This window comes from Cryptomeria japonica, chromosome 2, assembly GCF_030272615.1.
Source record: "Cryptomeria japonica chromosome 2, Sugi_1.0, whole genome shotgun sequence".
NCBI classification, from domain to species: Eukaryota; Viridiplantae; Streptophyta; class Pinopsida; order Cupressales; family Cupressaceae; genus Cryptomeria; species Cryptomeria japonica.
This window is the reverse complement of record NC_081406.1, coordinates 135,907,734-135,932,106: the sequence shown is the minus strand read 5'-3', so window position 1 is coordinate 135,932,106 and position 24,373 is coordinate 135,907,734. Positions and strand designations below refer to the sequence as shown.

The following is a 24,373-nucleotide window of genomic DNA, read 5'->3' as shown; positions in this document are numbered from 1 at the left end:
CCAGAATCGCGACGCATAGGCCCAAATATAAGGAATGCGAAATTGATAGATCCCCATTCATCCGAAGAACACAGCGCAGAAAGTTTATTAGACAAAACGCGAAAACGCAGAGTTCATAATTTGGAAGATGGAAACGTAAAGTTTAAAGTCTGCAAAAGTGCCCTCCATTCTCCGAAATTCACCAGAAAAGGCATGAGAGTTAGAGTTTTAAAATTTGCAGAAGCTCTTCAAACCTCTAGAGTCGCGCTATAAGAAGTTTTCAAAGCGCCCAGGACTCCAAAGGTAAAAACACGCAGAAGTAAATCACCCAAACACCATCAAGACCAAGGATTAGATTTCACATTCGAAGAGAAAGGAGAAGCATTTTCAAGATACATCTCACAAAGAGCTTCTCAAGCCAGACGTCGTAATTAAATTTAATATTTGTTAAATTAATTATTTAATTTTTTCAAATTGATTTAATGAAATGAAATTGATCGTTTGCAGGTTGCAGGGCGTCATCGAAGAACCAGGAGAAAAACCTCAAACGCAAATCAATGAAGGATCGCAATTCAAGGCTAGGCGCTGAAGACTGGAAAAAGAAAAGATGCAAGAGCGCGAGAGCAACCAAACATTGGGAAGTGTGCCGCTGAACAAAGATGAAGTCCACCACCGAGACCAAAGACCAAAGAACACTCTGAATGTTGCAAGTTTATGCCTTCTCGAGAAAAAGCACACAGTTGGATTTAAGTCCAGAAATTCAGTTTTAAAACTGAAACAGCTTTATTGTAAACTGCCTATGGGTCCCGTGCAAGATATTTTTATGGATAACTATTCCCAACCACCAAGAAGATTGGATAGACCTGAATTAAAACCAAATAGTGGCAGGTAGTTGAGATAGTTGCTGGTTGGATAACTGAGAATTAATTCGGCATGGGTTAAAGCTGCCAGCTTCTGGAAGGCAGATCAAGACCCTTGGATGCAGTCCATCCTAGCCTTCAATTCAAAATTGTAATATCTATAAAAGGCAGAGGCCTTTCTTTTGTAAAGGGTTAGACAGTTAGACAGTTAGATAATTGGAGATTGTTAGAGGGTTAGAGATTTCAGTTGGGTAGTTAGATTTTAGAGTTAGAATAGGTTAGATTTTAAGCAATAGCATAGAGATGCTGCATAAATTGTTGTAATAGGCAGTTGAAATCAATATATAAACATTGATTTGGTGTTTATTGTCTTGTTTTCATCCTGTTTGCATGGTTTCTTTCAGCATTTTAGATAGATCTTTCTGTTTTGGGTGTGCAGGTATGTGATAGATTTGGGCTCATACCACTGAGGATATGCTGATTGTGTATCCTTTTGTGTGGTTAACCTGAGCCTTCGATTGTGCTTAGTTCAATTGCAGGTGGTCGTCTGAGTTGCGCTAGAATTGGGTGCTTAGCCGTGTGTCTCCAATCTGAAAATCTTCCAAGTCCCTTTGAAGATTGCACCGTTCCTGCAAGGTTGTGAGCTATTCTGGCCAAGCAGGAATTGGTTATGTTGAATCCGTCTACCCGCATACCCGTGTTGTTAGTTTTAGATCTCCTAAACCTTTCCTTTTGCTCTTTATTGCGTAATTCGAGAATCACAACAGACTAGCTTGTTGCAAATCGTAAGTCCCCTTGTGTTTCCAGCAAAACACATCAACCACTGAGTAATCTTGCAGTCAAGACCTGACAAAAGAAACCTTGAGGTTGTCTCCTCTGATCAAACTTAGAAAACAGCATTAGAGACTTCCTTATCTCAAGAGAGTAGGATAATCAGTTGGCTATTCTATTCTGCTTTGGCCGTATGGAGTTTGCAGCAATGTGATTTCAGACACGTCAACAATACCTTAGCCTCTGTTGTTGTCAAATGACCTGCAAAAATAAAGTCAGAAGATACTACAAATTACATTAAAGAATGATAATATGAGCGACTATATATATATATATATAGAATTAGCTATGTATAACATAAAGACGGATTCTTGTAACATTAACAGAGTAAAAAACATGAATTATGGTAGTGAACTATAGTGCAAGATTTGGTAGGGTGTCTTTAACAGTTCTCCCTACTAAATGTAACCATGTAGGGTTCCTTAATACAGCAGTTCCCCTTACTCAATGTATCCATATAGGATGCCTTTATACAGAATTTCCCCCTATCATATAGAGTGCCCTTGTACTGCAGTTCCCCCTATCATATAAGGTGCCCTTGTACAGATTATTATTAATAAACATTATTTTCAGTATTCTTGTCCTAATCAATATTCTGATTATTTATCAGTTAGTTGCCAGTATGCATTTATCCATTACCATCAAATATGTGTAATTGCTCAGATTCATAAACATGAATATATTGCCAACCAAATATGCAGAATGTTATCAGCATCAGTCATAAATATGCAAGATATTAATACTGTGACTATGCAGATATTATCATGCAAAAATTACCGTGTAATGCATCTACAGTTTGCTATATATAATTTCTGGAATTCATACCAGTTTGGATATATGGCTGAGTATATTTGTAGCAGATATTAGGATTTTGTCTTATTACTTACCTCCTCCTTTATTTCCCTTGATTACCTCTTCTATCATAGTGTAAGACCACTATCAATGGTCACGTCCTTTAGAGGCAGCGACCCCTTTGAAAGGTCGCTGCCTTCCCTTCATTGCTTTTGTCAACCACACAACTCAGGCTGTGCGCTCCAATCAATTCTCCAATGATTGATACTGGAATAATCAGCATATATACTCCATCTAATCCTCCTTTGCTGGAATGATGTCAACAGTCAAACCCTATCTTATACCTTGCTGACTGAAGCGATTGGTTGTGTTCAAAGGAACATGTCTTATGCCTTATCCCAAATCGCATCTCTTACCATATGCAAATCGTGCCATTTCATAACAACCAAATTTGTTATTCAAATTGTGTCTTTCATGATAAACGGTTTTCTTGTAATTGCTATTGTTCTTACGGTAATGACTTGTCATCTCATTTTAATGGTTTTATGAATGTATATGAAATTAAGTATGACTGTGATACATGTTGCAGTCTATATTAATAATACTATTAAATTCTGCATAAGAACATTATCAGACTTCATATATTAAACATACATATTAAGCACATCCTCATGCATACCACTAAGGACAAGAATGTTACTGCCTGTAACTTAATAACAGTTCTGATCTGATCTGATCGATGGTAATCTCGTGGATGCTTTGATTCCTTTCCTTTATATCTCTCAAATGTGAGGGAGGGCTCACACCTCTTCATCATGTATGTCCTTGGCAAGAGACACACCCTTTCACCATTAGCAGCTTTTGAAAGAGTGCAACTCTTAATTATTTCTGCCTTTTGAAAGGGACACAACCTTTCACAATCATGTTTGTACTTTTATTTAAAACAGATCTGCACTTCTGATTTCGCCCAAAATTATTCCCCCCTTCAAATGAGTTCTCATCTCCCTTTTATACCTCATATTTGGGAGAGTCACAACTTATCATTTTATGCCTTTTGACCATTCATTAACTTAATCAAATTATAATTATATTTAATTATATTCTTTTATATTTTCATTTTCATTTTAATTTTATTCTTTTGAATTTTAGTTTTATTATTTATATTTACCATTAAATTCTATTTCAAAGAGGGCACATTACACAAAGAGCGGTGAAGCCACTAGTTCCATTAGGAGTGCAAATTTTTATTGTGCTTTCGAATTGTTCCAAAAGTATGCTAAGGGTCTCTTTGATCGAAGTCACCTTTAAAACAATTTGCAACTAAGTGACACGTAAAGCGTGGGACATTTGGGGGCACTAGGTGTTGGAAGTGCCACTTTTGTAATAGAATTTTATGGCAACATTACTATAGTTAATTATCACCTCCTTGATATCTGAGGTAAAGGTGTAGAAGTATGTGAAAAGTTGGTACAAACTTGAAATATAGAGCTGAGGCAAGTAAACTGTACCTACGTCTACTTCTTTGCAACTAAGGGGGAGGGCTCTTTAGAGTTCTACTTCTACTACATTGCAAAAGCCGCATGTATTGATTCTGGATTCTTCTAGTTTAGGGTCTTGAGTAATAGAGTCTTAAGGGGAAATTTAGGGCGACTATTGATTCTATATAGCCACTTGCAAATTTATTTAGTGTGCTATGAAGGATGAGGTGAATGATGCCATTGGCAAACTTTTCTTTGCCAATTGCATTCCATTCCATATGGCTCACTCTCCATATTATAAGGAGGCTTTGACAAAGATAATAATGGTCAGACCAATACTTGTGTCACTAGCAGAATCTAAAATGAGGACAACAATTTGGATAAGAACTATTCCAAAAATTTAGACATTGTTCACTTATCAATAGTATGGTTACATTAAGGAGTGCCCTTATTTCCTTAGGGTTGTTGATTGTTTTGGTCATTACAAAGATGCTGATTTTCAGTTTTAGATCGTAAAAGATGCAATAGAGGAGGTTGGGCCACAAAATGTTGCGCAAAGCTATAGGCAACTTAATTGAGGCAAACAAATGGATACATTCAATGGACTCGGCTGATGTGTTTTTTATGACTACGTCTAACATAGAATAAAGTTACCAATGGTCACTTCACTCTCTCTTGATCAAAGTTTAACCCTATGCTAAGATTGTGGAAAGTTCAAACAGCTAACTCCAAGGTTCCTTCATGCAATGGACGTAACTCAGTTGGCGGATGTGATTGTTGGTAATCCAAGGGGCCTTACATTTGATCGTTCTTTCATTGTGGCTGGAAATCAATCATCGGATATGACAATTTTGCAATGTTGCTGCTTCGAACGGACTAAAATGAACTGAAAATAAAGGGGAAAGAGTTAGAGGATCTAAATCTACTTTTAAGGGCAGTGATATCAACAGTTAATGCTTTGGTGGACAAATTCCTAATAAACCAAGCTTTGCTTCCCCAAGATTAACTACATCTCCGCAAGAACTGTTGCAATCTTTTGGGGATGCTAGAGGATTTTCAAATTGAGAAAGTGCATTTGAATACCCATAAATGGCGCAATCCAAATGACTATCCACAATCGAACTTAGCACAAATTTAGGGGTTTAGGCTAGCTTTACACAACATCTTATAATCAACAAGATGCCAAAAGTATGAACCATGGAAATTCATCAAACACCATCACATTTTCCATTGAAATCAAAGCACTATACTACTACTCTAAGTGAGGAAGGTTAAACCATGCAAGGTTTGAAAAAATAACTTAAGTGGACACCATCAAAGAACAATGTTATCTCAAAACTTATCGCAACAATTTCATACAAGTCTCCCTCACTTTTCAAATGAGGGGGGGTCACCCCTTAAAATAGGCCTCAGGCGTTGCAAAACCCTAATTAGGGTTTCCCCAAAAGATTCTCCACACATGATGCAACAAGGTGGGAATTAATAATAAATGCCCATTATGCCCATAGACAATTAATTCCATCCCATTACAACTAATTACATTCCTGCCAAAAATGGCATCCATTGTGCATTAAATGCACCATTTCTTTCAAATTTGCCCAATGTGCATTGAATGCACCATTACTTCCAAATTGGTTACATGCAATAGATGCTCCACCACTGCATTGAGTACGATGGCTGCCATGTAAAAGGAATCTGCCATAACGCCCTAAATGTGACAGCTACATTTAAAAAAGGTGCTCCATTATTTCAACATGCGCTAACCTGGCTACCACTTGGTGAGAAACCCTTGGAGAGAGAAAATTTCATCTAGGAAGAATTTTCTTTGAAGTTTTGAATTTTCCATGTTTAGTTCATCCTTGATTTCTTCCTTGCCTTAGAAATTTTATCTTCAATTCATCCTTGGTTGTGATTTCTTCCTTGCTTGGAATTCCGTCTTGAACGAAGGAATTCCCAACACTTCGTCAATTTTTCACCTTTCCTGGAATTCTGTCCCGAAGGAAGGAATTTCCAACACTTGCCAAATTTTCATCTTTTCCAAGAATTTTGTCGTGAAGGAAGGAATTTCCAACACTTAGTCAATTTTTCACTTTCCTGGAATTCTGTGCCGAGGGAAGGAATTTCCAACACTTAGCCAAATTTTCACCTCTTCCAAGAATTCTGTCGTGAAGGAAGGAATTTCCAACACTTAGCCAATTTTTCACTTTCCTGGAATTCTGTCGTGAAGGAAGGAATTTCCAACACTAAGTCAATTTTTCCACTTTCTTGGACTTTCTTTTTCTTTGGAGCAATCCTTCCCTGAGGAAGGAATTTTTTGAATTTTGAACCTTTCTTCCTGAACCTTGATTTTTACGTCTTGCTTCCAACCTTGGGCACATTTCGGAATTGGAGAAGAAATTTTCGAAATTTGTTCCTTGAGGAAGGAATTTTTTGTGCTTTTTGAGTTCATCTTGTTCTAGGGAAGCTTTTCCATCAATTTTCCACAATTCGTATTTTTTAGGAATTTTCCTAAAATTTAGGACTCGGGTCCAGAAGAGAGAATTCTCTCACGATTCCAAGTTTGCAAAAATTTTGAAATTGTGATGAGATTTGTGTGTAAAAATGGATTTTTCTAGAAATTTCCTGAGGGGATTTTCTGCTATTTCATTCTATTCCTAACCCTCAATTCCCCTTTGCCTTGGAAATTTCTTCATTGTCGACGTTGGACTTGAAATTTTCCTTGATGAAGAAATTTGATCATTTTCATGTTGTTGAGGAATCCATCACCTTCTAAGTTTTCCTTTAGGCCTTTCATTTTGGTGCCTATAATCAAGCTTGGGCGCTATTTCCATCCAGGGAAGGATTTCACAATTCTTTCTATCTTCCATGATGACCCTCCTTTGGCGCCCTTCGTACGCCTTGGGTGCTAGAATGCATGCATCATGGGATTCATCCATGTTTTGATTTATCCAAGACCCATTGACTTTTGCGCCCTTCCATGTCTTAGGGCAGAATTTTGCTAGGAGGAAGGAATTTTGGCTTTTCATGAATTCCATGGCAGGGTGGTTTTGGCGCCCTATTTCTTTCTAGCGCGGAATTTTGCTAGGAGGAAGAAATTTTCATGATTTTCACTTTTCAAAGTCTGTCCCATTCTCTTCATCAGGATATATACATGAAATATTCCTTTCTTATACTTTAAGTTATATTTCATGTATATATTGACTGGATGTTTGAGAGTGGTTTTAGATCTCTAGGAATTATAATGCAAATTCTAGGTTTTAGAAGATCTTTTAAATTTTTAAACTTAGTCAAATTTCAAGCCATTTCCGGATTAGGATGACATTTGTGGATTGATGTGAATTTCCAGACTTATATGATTTTTCGAGCTTTACATTCTTGGACTGGTTCCCACACTTAGTCAAATTTTGATGACTCTGCCTGCTCTTTGACTTTCTCGTATGAAATGATCTTTAGGAACATTCAGTCTTTAGTGTCTTCAGGGATGAACCTGCCAAAAATAGATTTTCCCAAATAGTAAGTGTTTCGAAATGTTAGAGTTTGGATAAAATAGGTTAGGAAAGCGCTTACTAAAAATAGTAAGTTTGAGTTTTGGCAAAATTAGACCAATTCAAGAGGCAGTGAAACTTAGTAAAAATAGTAAGTGTTCAGAATTCGCTCAAATTTTACTGGGAGGTACCTTGAAGGGTCCTGATTCCAGTTCTAAGTTCAGTTTTTCAAAAACCCTAAAAGAAATCCCTAAAATCTAGGACCGAAGGACAAAAACCTAAAATGACCAAAACAGGCCCTAGAATTAACCAAATTAGTTCAAAAGAAAAGCAAACTTGATCAAATTGACCCCACTCACTTGCAAGCTTAGAGAGATTGACGAGACTACTGCAAAAAGACCCCAAAAACGAAAGCCAAAAGACCGGGAGGGCCTAAAAAGTAGGGGGTCCTGTTGACGTGTATTTTATACACCATCATACACAGAATAAAATACCAATAGGCATCTTATCCTCTCTTGAGAAAATAGTCTCTAACTGCTGAAGATTCGCATAAAGGATCGGTTAGGAAGACTCCAAGGTTCTTTTGGTAGGGTCTCTACGTGTGGATAAGCTCTTCGTGGTGTGATGTGATTTGCTGGAATCACAAGGGGACTTACATCTGATGATTGAACTTCCGATCTGCTTTGCTGGACACAGGCTCTGACTAACTTGGATTTGAAAAAAAAATGAAAAAAAGGATAAGGGCGAAGAGAGGATCTAATCCTAATACTAAGAATGTAAGAGCAATGACTTGATTTTTGATGAAACTCTAACTAGATCTTGTTTTGACATCAATGGAACATCTACACAAGACTAGTGCGATCTTCTAAGGGAAGCTTTATGATGTTCAAATCATCACCGCAGGCATAGACACCATCCAAGTTGATGCATATCAATGAAGAAGCGACAAATTGAAATTGAGCTTAGGTTGAACGATTCCAGTTGACTACACAAGGCAAGTCTGCAATCAACAAACTGCTAGTAGTATGGATATACGAATTCCACCATCAATCAATCACATTTCCTCCATTCATCTAATCATCTACCATCTAGGATTGAAGACTCAACAAGAAACCATGCAAATTGCAAGAAAACGACATATTTCACCATTACTTCAATGAAAATGGAGTTTGTTTACAATCAATGGCAACAATTTCTTGCCTTGTCCTCCTATTCTACTCTAATTACTATTCTATCAACTATATTCTAACTCTTCCAACTATTTACATGCTATCTCTAACTTATTGCTAATTAACCTTTACAAATGAAATGCCTGGGCTTATATAGTGCCCACAATACAATTTGATGGCTTAGATCAATTCAAGATCAATGGCCAAGATTCAACAATGAAAACCCTAATTAGGGTTTGTTACAACCATTACATAACATTTAATGCTTGACCAATGATAAAATTGTATTGCTTGGACACATGTCCTCTCTAGAAAAATCGACCAATGGGTAGCCAGGGTAGGTACATCGGAGTTTGTGCCACCTTCCATGAGTTAAGTACATTGAATCTGGACATGCTGAGGTGGACCTTACTGATTGGAGACGTGATGACTAGGATGCCACCTCATCTGACACTTGTAACTTTGGTAAATATTCAACTTGATGTTGTTGAGAAGCTTGCTTTAATTAATTCATCTGGAATTATTTGCTTCTTCAACGAGCCCTTGTTCTAACTCCTTGTGTCCTTGATGTGCAAGAAGATGATGTACCTCGCCTTGGAACGCTGGATTGAAAGAGGTTGCCCATGTCCTTACTTGATCGTCCTGGCGAAGACCGTCCGGCTTGATTTTTCTTGATGAGATCTTCATTTGATGCCTACACAACATTTCAAAATTAGAAACATGATTTTGCAATACATAACATAAATTAGAGAGCAAATTTTAGGAAACTTAATGATAAGTCCTTTATTAATCATTTCCTAAAAACGACTATTGAGCTATGAATTCAAAATTTCAAAATTTCAAAATTTAAGCTACAATAAATCCATATCGCCATACCTCTCTTGAGAGCCTAACTCTAAAATGCAAAACAAGGAATAGGCAAAATCAAAATTAGATGGCTTCAACGTGATCTCCTTAAATGAACGATCCCTTTATCAATTCATCACCCTTGAGGATATCTTTGACGTGGTCTTTGGCAAGTTCGCCCAACTTGAGACTAAGCTCGCACTCCTTTGATGATGTCTGCGCCCTCCTCTTGAATGACAATTTCGCACCTCCTTTGTATTCTCCAAATCGCATGCTAATGAAGGATGTTAAATGATGATTTGAAATGAATAAACCACCTTCCCTTTATAGGCGCTTACCTCTCATTATTATTTAGGCCGACTTTGTGAAAATGAAGCAAATTAAACGATTTTTTGATAAATAACAAGGCCGACTTTTATAAACCAAGCGCTCCCTTTGATTTTTTTTTTTTATTAATTAATTATTAATTATTAAATGCCATCGTTCTAAATTAATTTAATCAAATTCGATTTTCACAAGGCAAAAAATAATTAATAATATCAAGCGCAATATTAAATGCCATTTAATTGAATTTTCAAAACATATCGAATTTTAGCATTTAAAATAAATTCAAAAAAACTTGTTTGAACGCCAAATTTTGAAGATGAAAGATACGTACCTCATCGCCCTGGTCCCTGACTGAGGGACAGGAGCGATCCATCATGTTGGCCTTGATTCTTGCATTTTTTACGTCCAAAATCTCTATCTCCACGTTGGATTTGGCATGTTCGCTAGGTTTTTTTAAACTTGAGCGACTTGTCCTGCAAACAAATGTCCTTTAGGTGTGATATCGCCCTGGTCCCTTGGAGAGGGACAGGAGCAATCCATGTGTTCTAGCTAGAATTTGCCACCTTTCAACCTTTGTTCCTCATTCATTATCTTTCAAATGGCATCCTCGATCTTGCCCACCCTTGCATTGTCTTGATTTTGAAGGAGCATGAGTGTTTTAATAGAAATCGCTTTGGTCCTTGTCCAAAGGACAGGAGCGATATAAGTTCCTTAGCTCAATTGATAGCATTTTGACGTCAAAAACCTTTGTATATCATCTCCAAAAGACATCTTAGACCTTGTATGACCCCGCAAAACCTTGACTTAACGTGATTCATGCATGAATTGGCAAATATGGTGTATATCGCTCTGGTCCCTGACTGAGGGATAGGAGCGAACTTCAACGCTTTGAGCTTGTCTTTGCCTTCTTCAACTTGTAATTGCTATCAACGCGTAAAATGAAGTCCCTTGATTCTCCTTAATCACTTAACACTTGATAAACTTTCAAAATCTTGGCCTTTATAGGAATTTCGCTTTGGTCCCTGCCTGAGGGACAGGAGCGAATTAGATGTCTTGGTGCAAATCCTTCATCTTTGGCAATTTTTGATGCTTTGTTCTTCAATGAGATGCCTTAAAACGTCCACGCCACCCTTCACCTTGACTTGGAGTGATTGAACTTGGAGGAAAAGGCAATATAATCATTATATCGCCCTGGTCCCTTGGAGAGGGACAGGAGCGAATTTGTACTTGTAGTCTCCATCACACTTCGTTAGCTTCCAAATTTATCTTCAACGGTCTCGTAATGTCCCCTTTCATTCATCCATGCCTTGGAATTCATTGTAACTTGGCAAGAAATTTGTCTAAGACAAAGATCGCTCTGGTCCCTTGGAGAGGGACAGGAGCGAACTTGGGCATTTGGGTCCCTTGTTGACGTTTGATAATATTCAATTTGTCTTCAATGGGTTCAATTCATCTCCTTTCTTGCCTTCAAACATAAAACTTGCTTGATCTTTGCCCAGATCGTACCTTATGAAGAATTTCGCTCTGGTCCTTCAGTGAGGGATAGGAGCGAATTTGACCCTCTAGGCAAAAACTTCATCATTTCATTGTTTTTGATCAAGTCTGGATGCTCTATCATGCTCATTTCGTCCTTCACCATGCCTTTGATGTCTCGATTCGTCCAAACAAGGTCAGGAATGGCTCAACTAAGCATTTCGCCTTGGTGAGGGACACGAGCGATTCGCCTTGGTCCCTTGGAGAGGGACAGGAGCGCTGTTCGCTCTGGACCCTTGGAGAAGGACACGAGCGAAATTTGACTTTTCGAACTCTCTATCAGGATAAATTTTATGCAATATAACATTTAAGTATTTTATACTTTAAGTTATATTCCATATATACTTTCAGGATGTTTGAGAGTGGTTTCAGACCTCCAGGAGTTATATTGCAAAATCTAGTTTTTGGAGGTTTTTTCAGTTTCCAGACTTAGTCAAATTCAGGATCAGGACATTCCAGACTTAGCCAAATTTCAGGATCAGGACCTTACTCAAGCCGGACTTACTTATCCATGTGATCCCCTGGGCGACGTTCAAAATGCAAAGGCTAGCTAACAAAACCCTAAAAAACCTAAAGAACAAACCCTAAAAAGCAAAAAAAACATGGGTCCCCATTTGCAATGGGGCGATGTGTGAAAACGTCACAACAGGTCCCCATTTGCAATGGGGCAATATGTGAAAACTTCACAACAAACTCCTTGTTGTGTACATGCCATGGACAACGCACTTAAGGACAAGGGACAAATTGGTTGGATCAAAATAGTGTTTAGTGATGCTAGTGATGTGTATATTGTAAATTTAATGGGTTACAAATATTTGTTTTAATCATCATGTAGATTAGAAACATTAAATAAGGTTGAATGTTTATCCGCTTTCAGTTATTGAAATGGAAACAGTTAGGAAGTTTAACATGAATTAGGAAGTGGAAAATAAAATAAATAAAGGAAATAGGATCAAATATAGATTAAAAGAAAGGAACTTAGTTTTTATTTGTCAATATTTCCTTTTTGGAAGAAATGCCTCTTGAAACCCCTTTATGAAAATGAGAAAATTGTGTGGATTAGATTTGAAAAAGTTTGGGAGTTAATTGGATTGGAATAGGAAAACGATTTTGATGGTGTGTGTGGATCTTCTCCCTCTGAAATTGAAGAAATTGCAAGTTATTCATTGTTTTGGGCGTGCATTCAAATCGAGGTAAGTTTATCTTTTATTCTCAATTTGATTATGTTTTTTCACTGGAATGGGTTGCTCACCCTTAGGAGAGGATAGGACTCCCCTCTTTAGATTCAATTTATACAAAAAAGAAGTTGATTAAATTGTTTTGTAAAACAACTTTTCAAAATTTTCAATTTTGTTCCTCATAATACCCAAATTTTTGAAAATGCCTAGATTCCAAAATTGACTTCATAGAATAGGTGTCATTCAAAGGGCACTTTTTTAGATTTTCAATTTTTTTGTTTTTGGAGAAATGGAAATTTAAGGTATCTTTAATGGAGTTGCTTCAAAATATCTAGTTTTTGTATTAAAAGAAAAATTGGAAAATTTGAATTTTGGAAATGATTTCAAATGTTTTAGAATGGGATATTTTAGGTATGCTTCAAGTTTTTTTGTTTTATGCATTTTAAGGATAGTAACGAGGAAAAATTATTAACTTTGGAAATAATGAGAATTTGGTGTAGGAGAAAACATTGTAATTGCACACAAAAAATACTGAGAGGGTTGGGTGGGGTGGGGGTGGAATGAATCAGTATTTTAATCTTTTTAATCAATACATCCCCTTAAAACAGAGAATTAGAAGAGAGAGATAGCATAGAGGCAAAGACACCAAAATTTATCACGTGGAAAATGTTAGTTTATTGTAACTTAATGAGGAAAATAAATAAGGATTCAATCCTTATAGGGCTGGGCCCTTCCTCTTGATGTAATGTGAAGACTCAGCTGGGCCCTTCTTCTAGATGTAACGTGGAGACTCAGCTGGGTCCTATTCCCATGTAACGTGTAGATTAAGAAATTGATGTCTGTAGGGCTGGGCCCAAATGTAACGTGTGGACAAGCAATAGGGCTGGGTCCAAAAGGTAACGTGGCACAAATTGCAAGTTATGTAGGCCCCAAATTGGGTGCCAAAGTGCAAAGTAGAATATGTAAAATAAAGAATTGGTTAAGGCTGACTTAGAAGACTTAAACATGAATCTTGTATATAAACAAGATTCATTCTACACAATAGACATACATATTATTCATTGCTAGCCTTATGTGAATCAGCCTTTAAAGAACAGTGAACTATCTTCTTGTGTCAGTGATTCATTCCTAGGTACAGCAAATTGTCTCAGGGGCAGCGAATCATATCCACAGTCAGCAAATTCACTCCTATGCTCTGTGAATGATCTGCATGACAGCAAACAACAAATCTCAATAGTGCAGATAAGTCTATCAAGCTATTCCTTGTGCCCTAGTTTGGAATCTTCAGTCTGCTGTTCTTATTTATATGTTGCTTCAAGTGCAGTAAGCAAATTTGTATGCTGATATTGTCTAATATAAACTTGGATCTTGTTGCTGGGTTTTTCACCTCCAAGAGGGAGGTTTTCCCATGTGTCGTGTGCCCTTTCTATTTGTGTGCTTTGATTCTTGTGACTGCATTATTATTTCCTGCTCATTATTGTTAATCTGATCACGAAAATCAACAGAAAACCTATTGGGTTAAAAAACCACGGCACACTAATTACTTTGAAAAACAAAAGGGCACCAACTCTGATTACAAAAGTGAGCTACAACTCACTGAGAGAACTGACTCTCTTTGAAGAAACCACATTAATGACAAAGCACCAACTTCATCAAAAGAGGCACCAACGTCTGTACTTCTGTTTTTTTTAAAAGCACTAAGAACCAGAGAGCTTAATACTGTACATACATGCACAATTTCTCCTTTCAATTTACTGTAGACTGAGACATAGATCTGAGACAACCTCTCTGCAGTACTCACCCTTAATTTATGCACATCTTCAGGCTTCATGGAATATACTCTCTCACAGAATTCTTCCTTGTTGTTCATAGGTTTCTAAAAATAGAATCATTTGTTGTCTTCTACAGCAACGAAAACCTTCACCACGTTTTTCATCGTAATCTTCTCTCATCAAATATCATATCATCTCTAGCTCAATTCAAAAGTTGATATGCTTCAGAAAAAAAACATCCTATATAAACCGTGTATATTTGATCTTCGAAAATCTACAACACCATATTCTTTTCCACTTGGCTGATTTTTTTATATCAAAACAAAATGTCTTACTTCAAGCTGCTCTTTCCTTTTTTTAATGCTTCTTACATAGTTACAATATCATTAAAATAATTACACCCAACATGATCGAATAATAATCAACAAAAACACAACGATGGAATCACCAAAAAGGAAACTGTGTGCCAACACGATAGAAGAAACGGATTCAGTTGCACAAAAAGAAAGAGCCTGCCAACCGAAACATCTGACAAACATCCCCTGTCAAAACGACCAAGAAAAGAAGAAGTAACTCATGAAATCTTTGTTGTAACCACACACAATGCATAGGGAGGTATAATGAAAGCGTCCAGCAAGAAAACGTTCAACCCAATGACTGCCAGATGTTCTGAGGATTCTTTTTGGCAACTCATAACTTCAACCAAGAATAATGTAGCAACCACTCACATCTGCTGTCAAAAAAAGCTTCCATCGAAATTTTAACTTACTGACCACAGACTCCAGAACGACATCTGTTAAAAGATGTTAAAAAAAAATGTAACTTCAGAAACATTTTTCGCCCCATCTTCAAAAAGAACATATATGCTGCGTTGTTAAAAGAACAGCACAAATTAAGTCAACTCCAAGGCGTTAGACACACTTGCAGCTGTCGCATATGAACACAGGAACTCTTGAAGTCATCAGACTCAAGCTAATGTGAAGTAATAAAGAATTTTCTGCCAAACATTTACTTTCAGAAACAGTCCATAAATATTGAGAGTATGAATTGAACATATATTAAATTCAACAATTGTATGCCTCACGCCATGGTGATAAATTCTGAAGCCATCCACAACTTAAGATAAAAGCGAATAATACATAATAAACCTAGCCAACAGGAAGGTCGAACATATTCAACTTGATATTTACCTTTTAAATACACCCGGAGATAGACAATCTGACATGGCACATTAAACTGACTTGTCCAGTAAGCAGCTGAAAATCAGCTGAAGAGAATGCACAAACAGCTTAAGCAGACAACCAGGCACCTCAACCAAGCAAGCAAGCAGCTGAAGTACACATCCACTCAGCTCAACAAAGCATTCAAGCAGCTCAATTGAAACTTCAAATTAAACTCTGAATCACAACAACTGACCTTTGACATCAATGACAAAATGTTCAACAAGCAACCTTCTAAAAAAAACCAATGCATATGGAGGCCATATGGGCGGGTGCAAGCCCCCTAGACACTTGGGTGCACACATGCGTGGATCATGATCCTTGTTGTGTAGTAGCACCCAAAGGGATGGTTCTTGCAACCCCGTTTGGGCCACCATTTGCCTCTTTTTTACTGTTCCGTTTAGTGTTGTAAAACAAATCAATATAAATGTTTCAGGGTGTGTTTGATTACATTGGCATGTTTAAATTTAAATTAATAAATATTATTATAGTATATAATATGCATTATAAAATATATCATACAATGTTTCATTATCATATATTAATTTAATAATTGATATTTTATATTATATATATATATATAAAGTGGCCTAGGGGGTCACTCCATTTTATATAGAAAATTGGTAAGAGCTTAAACATTTCTTATGGACAACCCTATGAACAAGGGTACTGAAAAAAGTAAAACGAGATATATAAACTCTAGTTGACTCCAACTAAGACTTTCCATGTATGCTATTCTTGGATGATCTTAAAGATATCTATTGCTTTGCCTTACATTGCAAAGGCATTGTTTTTTCACTTGAGTCCAATCATGATTTGATGAATTAGAAGCATGCTTTACGCCTCGGCGTCATTTATGTGCTTTGCTTCACTCTTTGCAGACTCCACCTTTTAAGCTAAATTGGTCTCCAAAATCCTTGAAACCCTAGAACCCATACGAAGTCTTAGTGACTCTATCATTAAAGCTATAGACTTTAAAAAATCTTTGGTTTGAATACCGACAACAACATTAATTGAAGCAAGGGAAAGGGAAATTTTGTGAGAAAGAAATCCGTTTGATACACTATTGGGAGAGTATCATTCCTAGGCATATCATTTGGTGTAATTACAAAGTTTTTGCAGTTGTCCACTAGGTGGATTTCATACATTTTGATTATTTATCCAGATCCGAACCAATATTTTTGTGGCATTACGAGGTGTGATAGCCAATAGAGAAGCATTTTCTACATCTAAAGGAATTATTCCTATGTTGTAGGGTTCGATCCCCCAGACCCGTGGTACTGGTCCAGTCTGCTTGTGGTCCGGACAAGGTTCGTGATTCATAGGCCTGGTTCGGACCAGGTCGAACCCAAGAGGACCCAAGTCGAACTCAAGGGTTTGATGGCCCAAAAATGGTGTTTTTTTGCAAATTTTTTTTTTATTGAAATCCACCACATAAAAAATTAAAATATAACCCTAAAAGTGAGTTTTAAAACATTAACTTGCTCATTTCACACAATTAAGATGACTTCAAGCAAGGGGAAAGTTGAAACAATGATACTTGAATATAATAAACTAAACTAATAATTGTTGAAAGTTGAAACAATGATACTTGAATATTTTGTCATTTTGATATTAAACTTGATGTATATGATGCTATGTGACATGCTAATCTTAATTAATGCTTATAGGCTGCATATATATATAACAAACCCAAACCCCTTTTCAAAATTTCATCGTACTGGCGTATCGGTTCCTCGAACCCGAACCGGTGCCCGAACCCGAACCGACAACTTAGAATTATTGTCATAATCTATTGGTTGCTTCCTTTTTCAGCTTCCCGGTTTTAGAAATATTTTAGCTGGAAGCTCTTTGGTCAGGACTATTTCCATAAGGATATAGGCATAGTTGGAGCAAGAATAATTGACTCTCTCATTAGACACACTATGATGCTTTCTCAAACTATTGCCCATGGCCTTGAGGACCTTTATCTTTCAAACTTGGAGAGCCATAAAGGTGGAAAAAATCACAAATAAGTCGAGGACAATGAACCCATTTAGGGATCAAAGGTTGGAAACCATGCTTTGATGTAGAGAACACCCCCTTGAAAATTGCAAGGTTCTAATTTTAGCAGAAGTTATAAGTCTTGGAGATATTCAAATTCAAGAGTGAAGAAGCCTCTTGCATAGGGTAGATGTAGTTTTTGTTCTCCATGAAATTATTCCATTGCTTCTCAATCCAACTTGGTACGTCACACAATTTGGGCTGCAAGGTTGAATATTTGCATACTAGTGTATGTTCTTGCAAATGATATTCTTAGTCAATAATCTCATCCATGCAAACTTCTGAAATGTGAGTTGAAGAGTAGAAAGATGGGGAATTTGATGGGGATGCCTTGTTGGGGTTGGGGTGTTGAATGCTTGCACTTGAAGAAGAAAATGTAGTCGGAGCCCATGCATTGTGATGTCCCCATTTTTGGGCTAATAATGAAACAACAGTAAGTCACATATGAGGTCAAGGAGTGTCATACCTTGAGCACTTCAAGATAGTTAGGAAATAGTTAATAGTAAATGGTAGATAGCAAATAAGAATTCAAGTAGATAGTTTGCATGTTCTTTCCATACAGAGACAATAAGCATCAAGGGTATCAAGGGAAATCGTGAGGTCTTATAAGACAATTTTCATACTTGGCATTAAGAGGCACAACAGAATGTGATACTAGGATTCAAGATGTCATCACAACATTGTTGACGTGGCTAAAATTGTATTGCTACGACTCCATCCGGCCAACACAGAATAGAATACACTTTCTAAGTATCCTATCCTCTCTTGAGATAAGGAAATCCCTAATGCTGTTTTAAATTGATCAATGAGGGATGACCTCAAGGTTTCAGTTGTCAGGTCTTGACTGCAAGATTGCTCAACGGTCGATGTGATTTGCTGGGAGCACAAGGGGACTTACGTTTTGCAACAAGGTGGTCTGTTGTGATTCTCAGACTACGAAATAAAATCAAAAGGGAATGGTTCAGGAAGCCTAAGGACAAGGACGATAACAACTGATGCAGCAGGTAGACAGATTTCGATAAACAGTTCTTGTTTCACCAAAGATACCCTAACAACTAAACAAAAACGGTGCAAGCTCCAAGGGATGAAGGATTTTCAGACCGGAGACACTCGTTTTAGGCACTTAATTTTGGTACATCCTAAGACAAACACCTGCAGTTGAACTAAGCACAATTTTGGGTTCAGACTAACCATGCACGGTGACCTACAATCAACAGACCCCCAATGGTATGAACCAAAAATGCATCAAATACCCCTCCACACTTCACCATTAAAATCCTTGCACTCTAAAATTAACTTGCTGAAAGAAACCATGCAAACAGACTAAAACAAAGACAACAAACACCATATTTCAATGTTCATATACTTGCTCAAGCTGCCATTACAACAATTTCTGCAGCATCTCTATGCTATGCCTGAAATCTAACCTATTCTAACTCTAAAATCCCACTACAAAATTCTAACTATCTAACCCTTTACAAAAGAAAGGCCTTTGCCTTTTATAGAATTTACAATATGAATCGAAGGGTAGGATTGGTTGCATCCAAGGGCTGCAACTTGCCTTCCAGAGGCTGGCATTCTTAACCCATGCCCATTAAACTCTCAGTCATCTATCCAACCACTATCTCAACTACTTGCAACTGTCTGGATTCAATTTGAGTCTATCCGGTAGTTGGACATAACTGTCCACAACTGACCTATTTCCCCTTTGTTTCAAAATATCTTGAGTGGGGCCCATAGGTGGTTTTACAATAAATCAGTTTCAGTTTTCAAAAACTGAACTTTTGGAATTAAATCCAGTTGTGTATTTCTCGAGAATGCATAGACTTGCCACGTTCGGAGTATTCTTCGGTCTTTGGTCCCAGTGAAGGACTTTGGCTTGTTGTTCAGCGACATGCTTCCCAATGCTCGGTTCAGATCTCCTGCTCCTGCAGCGTGTTCCTGCATCTTCTTCTTTAGCTTTCAGCGTCTAGCTCCTTGACGTTTCAGACTTTCTCCTGGTTCTTTGGGACAATGCCTTCGATCTGCGAACAATCAATCTCACTTTAATAAATCAATTTGAAAAATTAAATAAATTAATTTAACAAACAGTAAATTTTATTTACTGACGTTGGGCATCTCTCATAATGAATTTTGGGCATTAGACACCTTTTGTGAGATTTCATTCTAAATGTTTTTCGCCTTCTCCCTCTGATTTTGTAGTCCCTTTTGTGAGATTTGGATCCATTTAAGAAGACGATTTTGTGTGGAGTTTAGACTTCTACTTGACTTGACTAGACTTAATGATTTTCGAGCTATCTGAAGGTTTTTGTGTTATTTTCATTTTTCGCTCAAATGCCTTTCATGGCAATTTCGGGCTAAGGCTTTACTTTGCAAATTTCTCTGTCATTTTCAGCCGATAAGCCGATTTTGTGAGAATTTGAACTTTTCTTTTTCTTGCGTGTCCTTCTTTGGCTCTTTAAGCATGTGGGAGTTTTACCTCATATTTCGGTCTATGATGCCGATCTTCAAACTTAAGTTGATTTTCGGCCTGTGGAGCAAAGATGCGATGTTGCCTTTATCTCAATTTTCAGCCTGATGAAACGATTTACGCGATCTTTTGTTTTATCAAAATGAAGGCCCTTTTATGTGAATTTCGGGTTATAAAGCCGAAATGCGTGATTTGGCAAACATTAAATTTTTCGGGTCAAAAAGAGACTTCGTGAGCCTCATTTCGATTGAAAGGATAATACTACGCGATTATAGAGCTCGTCTTACATTTGGGGTTTATAGGCCGATTTTCAAACTTGCGATTTTTCAACTTTTTGAGATTTTTAGGCACATGAGCCCTTCCGCGCGATTTATTTCCTTTGGAGTTTTGTCTTACTGAGACCCCTTGCTATTTTTGGGCTTTTGCTTGCCTTGTAAATCTAACCAAAAGGCCGAACTTCAGCCTTTGCTGATGATTCTCGGTTATTCAAGACGTTTTGCGCGATCCTTTATCCTTCACTCCTTTTCAACTCTTTAAGCATTTTCGGCTTGATGAGGTTATTCGTGCATATTGGAGGCGACTTTGAACTTTGAATAGATTTTTTTCTTTTTCGAGCAAATGGAGCTTTTCGGCTTATAGAGCCATTTTGCACGAACGTGAATCCTTTATTATTTCGGCCTACAAAATGATTTTTGGCGAATTGAGACTTCCTCTTCATTCCTGACACTTCACTCAATGATTTTTGGGTTCCTCGAGGATTATGTGCGATTTAGACTCTTCTAAGTTTTTTGGCCATTTTCCCTCTACTGCGTGATTTTCACTTTCCACCTCACTTTCGGTCGATTTAACTAGTTTAGCGAACTTTAAGGGAATCAAATCGAACTTTGCATTTTGATAACAAAGCTCGACATTGTATTTTCTCGCTATTACCATGGCTCAACATTTTTCAGGGGATTTTGAAGGCGTTTGAAAACTCAATGAAAGATCGACCTTAAGCCTTTATCAGGCTTTCTTCTGCAATGACAGGAGGTTTGGCGCGATTTTCATTTTGAATCCTTCTTCAAACTTCGGGGAAATATCTTTATTGTGCGATCTTTCCATCACTCAGGCTGACTGCAACTACGGTGGAGGGTCTCCATCAAGGATGGGGTGAGGTGTGCATAACGCACAACAAACATCATCATCAAGACAACATGGAGGAGGTACAATCCATATTGAAGCAGTGGCTGTAAGACTGATGATATATAAATAATCATGGAGATCTTTTACCCCTCTTTTTCTTGAAGGCAACACATATCAAAGTGGATCCAATAATTCAGACTAAACCATCCATCGAAGGAAGACCACGAGGAACCATGTTTGAGCAATAGTCAACATCCGATCTGAATGGATATGGCAGCAATTTAGAGATAACAATGATCATTAGAATTGGCATGATGATAATCAGATCAAATGAATAATGACAACAGTATACTAATCAGCATATCGAACCAATAAACATCAAGTAATCTTTGATCACCAATGCACAAGAGGATCGATCGTATCTATAAGCCAAGCATATCGATTTATGAAGAAGTTAACTAATCAAGTGGTTAAGTCATAACCATTAGTGAGTCATACGACTTGGAATAATTAATGCGATTGGACAATTGTCAGACAAATAAAGATTAATACTGAGCATTGATATTAATCAGAAAGGCAGCAAGCAAAATAGTCGATATCCCTTAACTAACCGATTAGCATGAAGAGGTACAATTTGTTATGAAGAGGCCTGATTGGTAAGAGGTACGTCTCATCAACCATCAAGAGGTGCAATCCCTTCAGTATTGCAAGATACATAAGGAGCTCAAACCCATTCCATGAAGACATCATTGAATCAGTTTTATTTCTTATTCTCATCCTTATTAGATCGCTCTCATAGAGCATTAGACCAAGTGTCAATAATCGATTGCACATAGAACTAGATCTAAATCAGAGAGAGCACCACCATTGTTGCAAGCTCATACAGTCATATCAGAAACATCACCATTAATTATAGTTGCAAACATATAATTTCAGATCAGGGACAGCAACATATCACAGTAAGTGATATCATCATATACCTCTGCATATTCATAAAGACATAAGGAACAGAAGACCATCATATTGTTCTAGGCGATATTTGGAAAGTAATTGAATAAGTTTAAGGACCAAAATCAGACACAGCAAGAGTATCAACAAGAACTTCACAAGTTCATATCGGTATATCAGGAATGAGCATTACATCGATATCAGCAATAGTAAATTTAGTGAGACAATAAAGATCTTCTTTGCATATTTATCAATCTTTCATATCAGAGATAGCAAGATAATCTTCTCATTATTATATTAAGTAGAACAAATCATCATGCATATGTTTTAGAGCCATATCAGAGATAGCAGCAATATTGGTTTTCATCTATTTTCAGAATATAAGTAATATCAATTTGTATTTCATAATAAGCATCATTTGTAAAGTATCAACTTCTATTGTTATCATCTTAAGCACTATTTGAGATTATTAAGGAAAGAAATCTGTTGCAATTAATCCTTGATAGATAGTTATCCCAATTTCCTAAGTTTGACCATAAGGGGACATTACAAGTGGTATCAGAGCATTGCATTTGAGGTTATATTGCGTGGTTCCTAAAACAGGACATTACAGGCTCATCTTCCTTGAATTTTTTGAAGCCGCACCATTGGATTGGAGGCATCATGGGAACCAATTGGCAAATTGTTGTTGAGAGCTACTTTCTCAAAACCAAAAGAAACAAATCCAGGGTCCTTGTTAGGCACATGTCAAATCCTATCCAAATGCCCCACTAATGCGGTGTCAACCTTAAATGAATTTGAGGGAGCCACCTTGTAGTTGTGTAGGGAGACGAGAACTAACTCAATTGTGACTTTGAAGAGGCCGAGTGCACCTTCTTATGGGTTCTTACTTGCATTCGAGGTAGGTAGAAGTCAATAAGGCTGAGGAATTTCTCCATCATATCCAACAAATACATCGGCTAGGATCTCAATTACCTGATCGCCAACTAAGCATACATGGGAAACCGACAAACTTCCCAATAAGATGCTTGAGATGCTGAAAGCTCCATTGTCTATTTCACACAAGATCTGCATTAACAGACATCATTCTTTCACAGTCAATTATAATGAGAAGAGCTTTTGGATATCACCATGTAATAGATTTTTTTGTATCAACATTTTGGATCACTCTGTAATCCATCAGGATGAAGATTTGCATTGTCGAACTGACAATCATTGAACTTATGTTTGTTTATGAAATCTTCATAAGGACATTGCTTATTAGAAAATCTTATTGCAACTTTCAGACCAAATGAAGGATTTTTATAGTGTTTTCCATAGCAAAGCAAAATGAACAGATTAACAGAATGAATTCTAGATTGTCATGTGCCAAATAGCATTGACAGTTTTCGATGAGAACTGCTAGCTCATAACCAAGCTTATTTGTCTCTAATGCAAGATCCCAGAAAATTTTTGACAGACTTTTCACATAGACGATAATTCTGATATAAGGAGTTTTTGACTATTCCAACCTTGAGTCTATGGGAAGACCTTGAGAAAATCAAGATAGTGCGAAGCATGTCTTTTTCAAATCTGAAAGAGTATTCAGATCCCTTTGATTTATGCTGACCTACATGGAAATTTTAAAATTAGTTTCAATCTGTTATCAAACTTCATGGAAAAAGGTTTATAATAGTACCACTTGATATTTACCATATTATTGTGAATCATATTTTAGAGCATAGAGATACTAAGGTTGATTATTTGGTGTCTCAATAACACATTTGTTTGATATTTAAACTAATAGCATTGCTTCTTTAGGCTACAAATGAATGACTTTCAGACACTTTATCACACATATCTTTTTGCTCTCTTTAAACTTCGAATTGCATGCTCAATTAGTGTTTTATGAATAATTCATCTAGTTGAGGATGATGAATTATCTCATAAAAGCTTAATGAATAGGTTGCTTGGTTTAGGATGTGTTGTGCGTTGCACACGCTCCCTGTCGCCGACAGGGTCCCCTTTCCTGTTTTGAGCTTTCGATCGTTGTCCTGAGGTTCCAAGCAGAGTTTCTCGTGTCTCTTCAAGCGAGTTCGTGACCAATCCGTAAACTGATTGACGTTGAAGTAATGAGCCGATGAGTCCTCTTGACTAATCTAGCTCTCGGGCATGAACGCCAAGAGCTTTGTTCCAAAATTTTGAAAATCGCCTTGGATAGGCGTAAGATGGTAGGAATTGACGGATCCCGCCAAGCCAGAGCTATGAGGCCGATTGCATGAAGTTTGTCACCCGACCTTTGCAAGGTTTGGGCGAGAGATGATTTTCGCCTGCTGATGAA

General features: G+C 37.2%; 1 protein-coding gene across 5 annotated transcripts in view; it reads left to right on the top strand.

The window, feature by feature from the left end:
• LOC131073245 (uncharacterized) overlaps nucleotides 1-24,373 on the top strand; it is a 184,502-nt gene that overhangs the window by 108,410 nt on the left and 51,719 nt on the right. For 4 of the 5 annotated variants that reach the window (XM_058009647.2, XM_058009649.2, XM_058009646.2 and 1 more), the window contains exon 6: nucleotides 12,401-12,493. The exons of the other annotated variant lie outside the window; for it this stretch is intronic. In XM_058009647.2, the coding sequence (XP_057865630.1) occupies nucleotides 12,401-12,493 (93 nt within the window). The remainder of the gene's footprint in view (nucleotides 1-12,400; nucleotides 12,494-24,373) is intronic. 5 annotated transcript variants of the gene reach the window in all.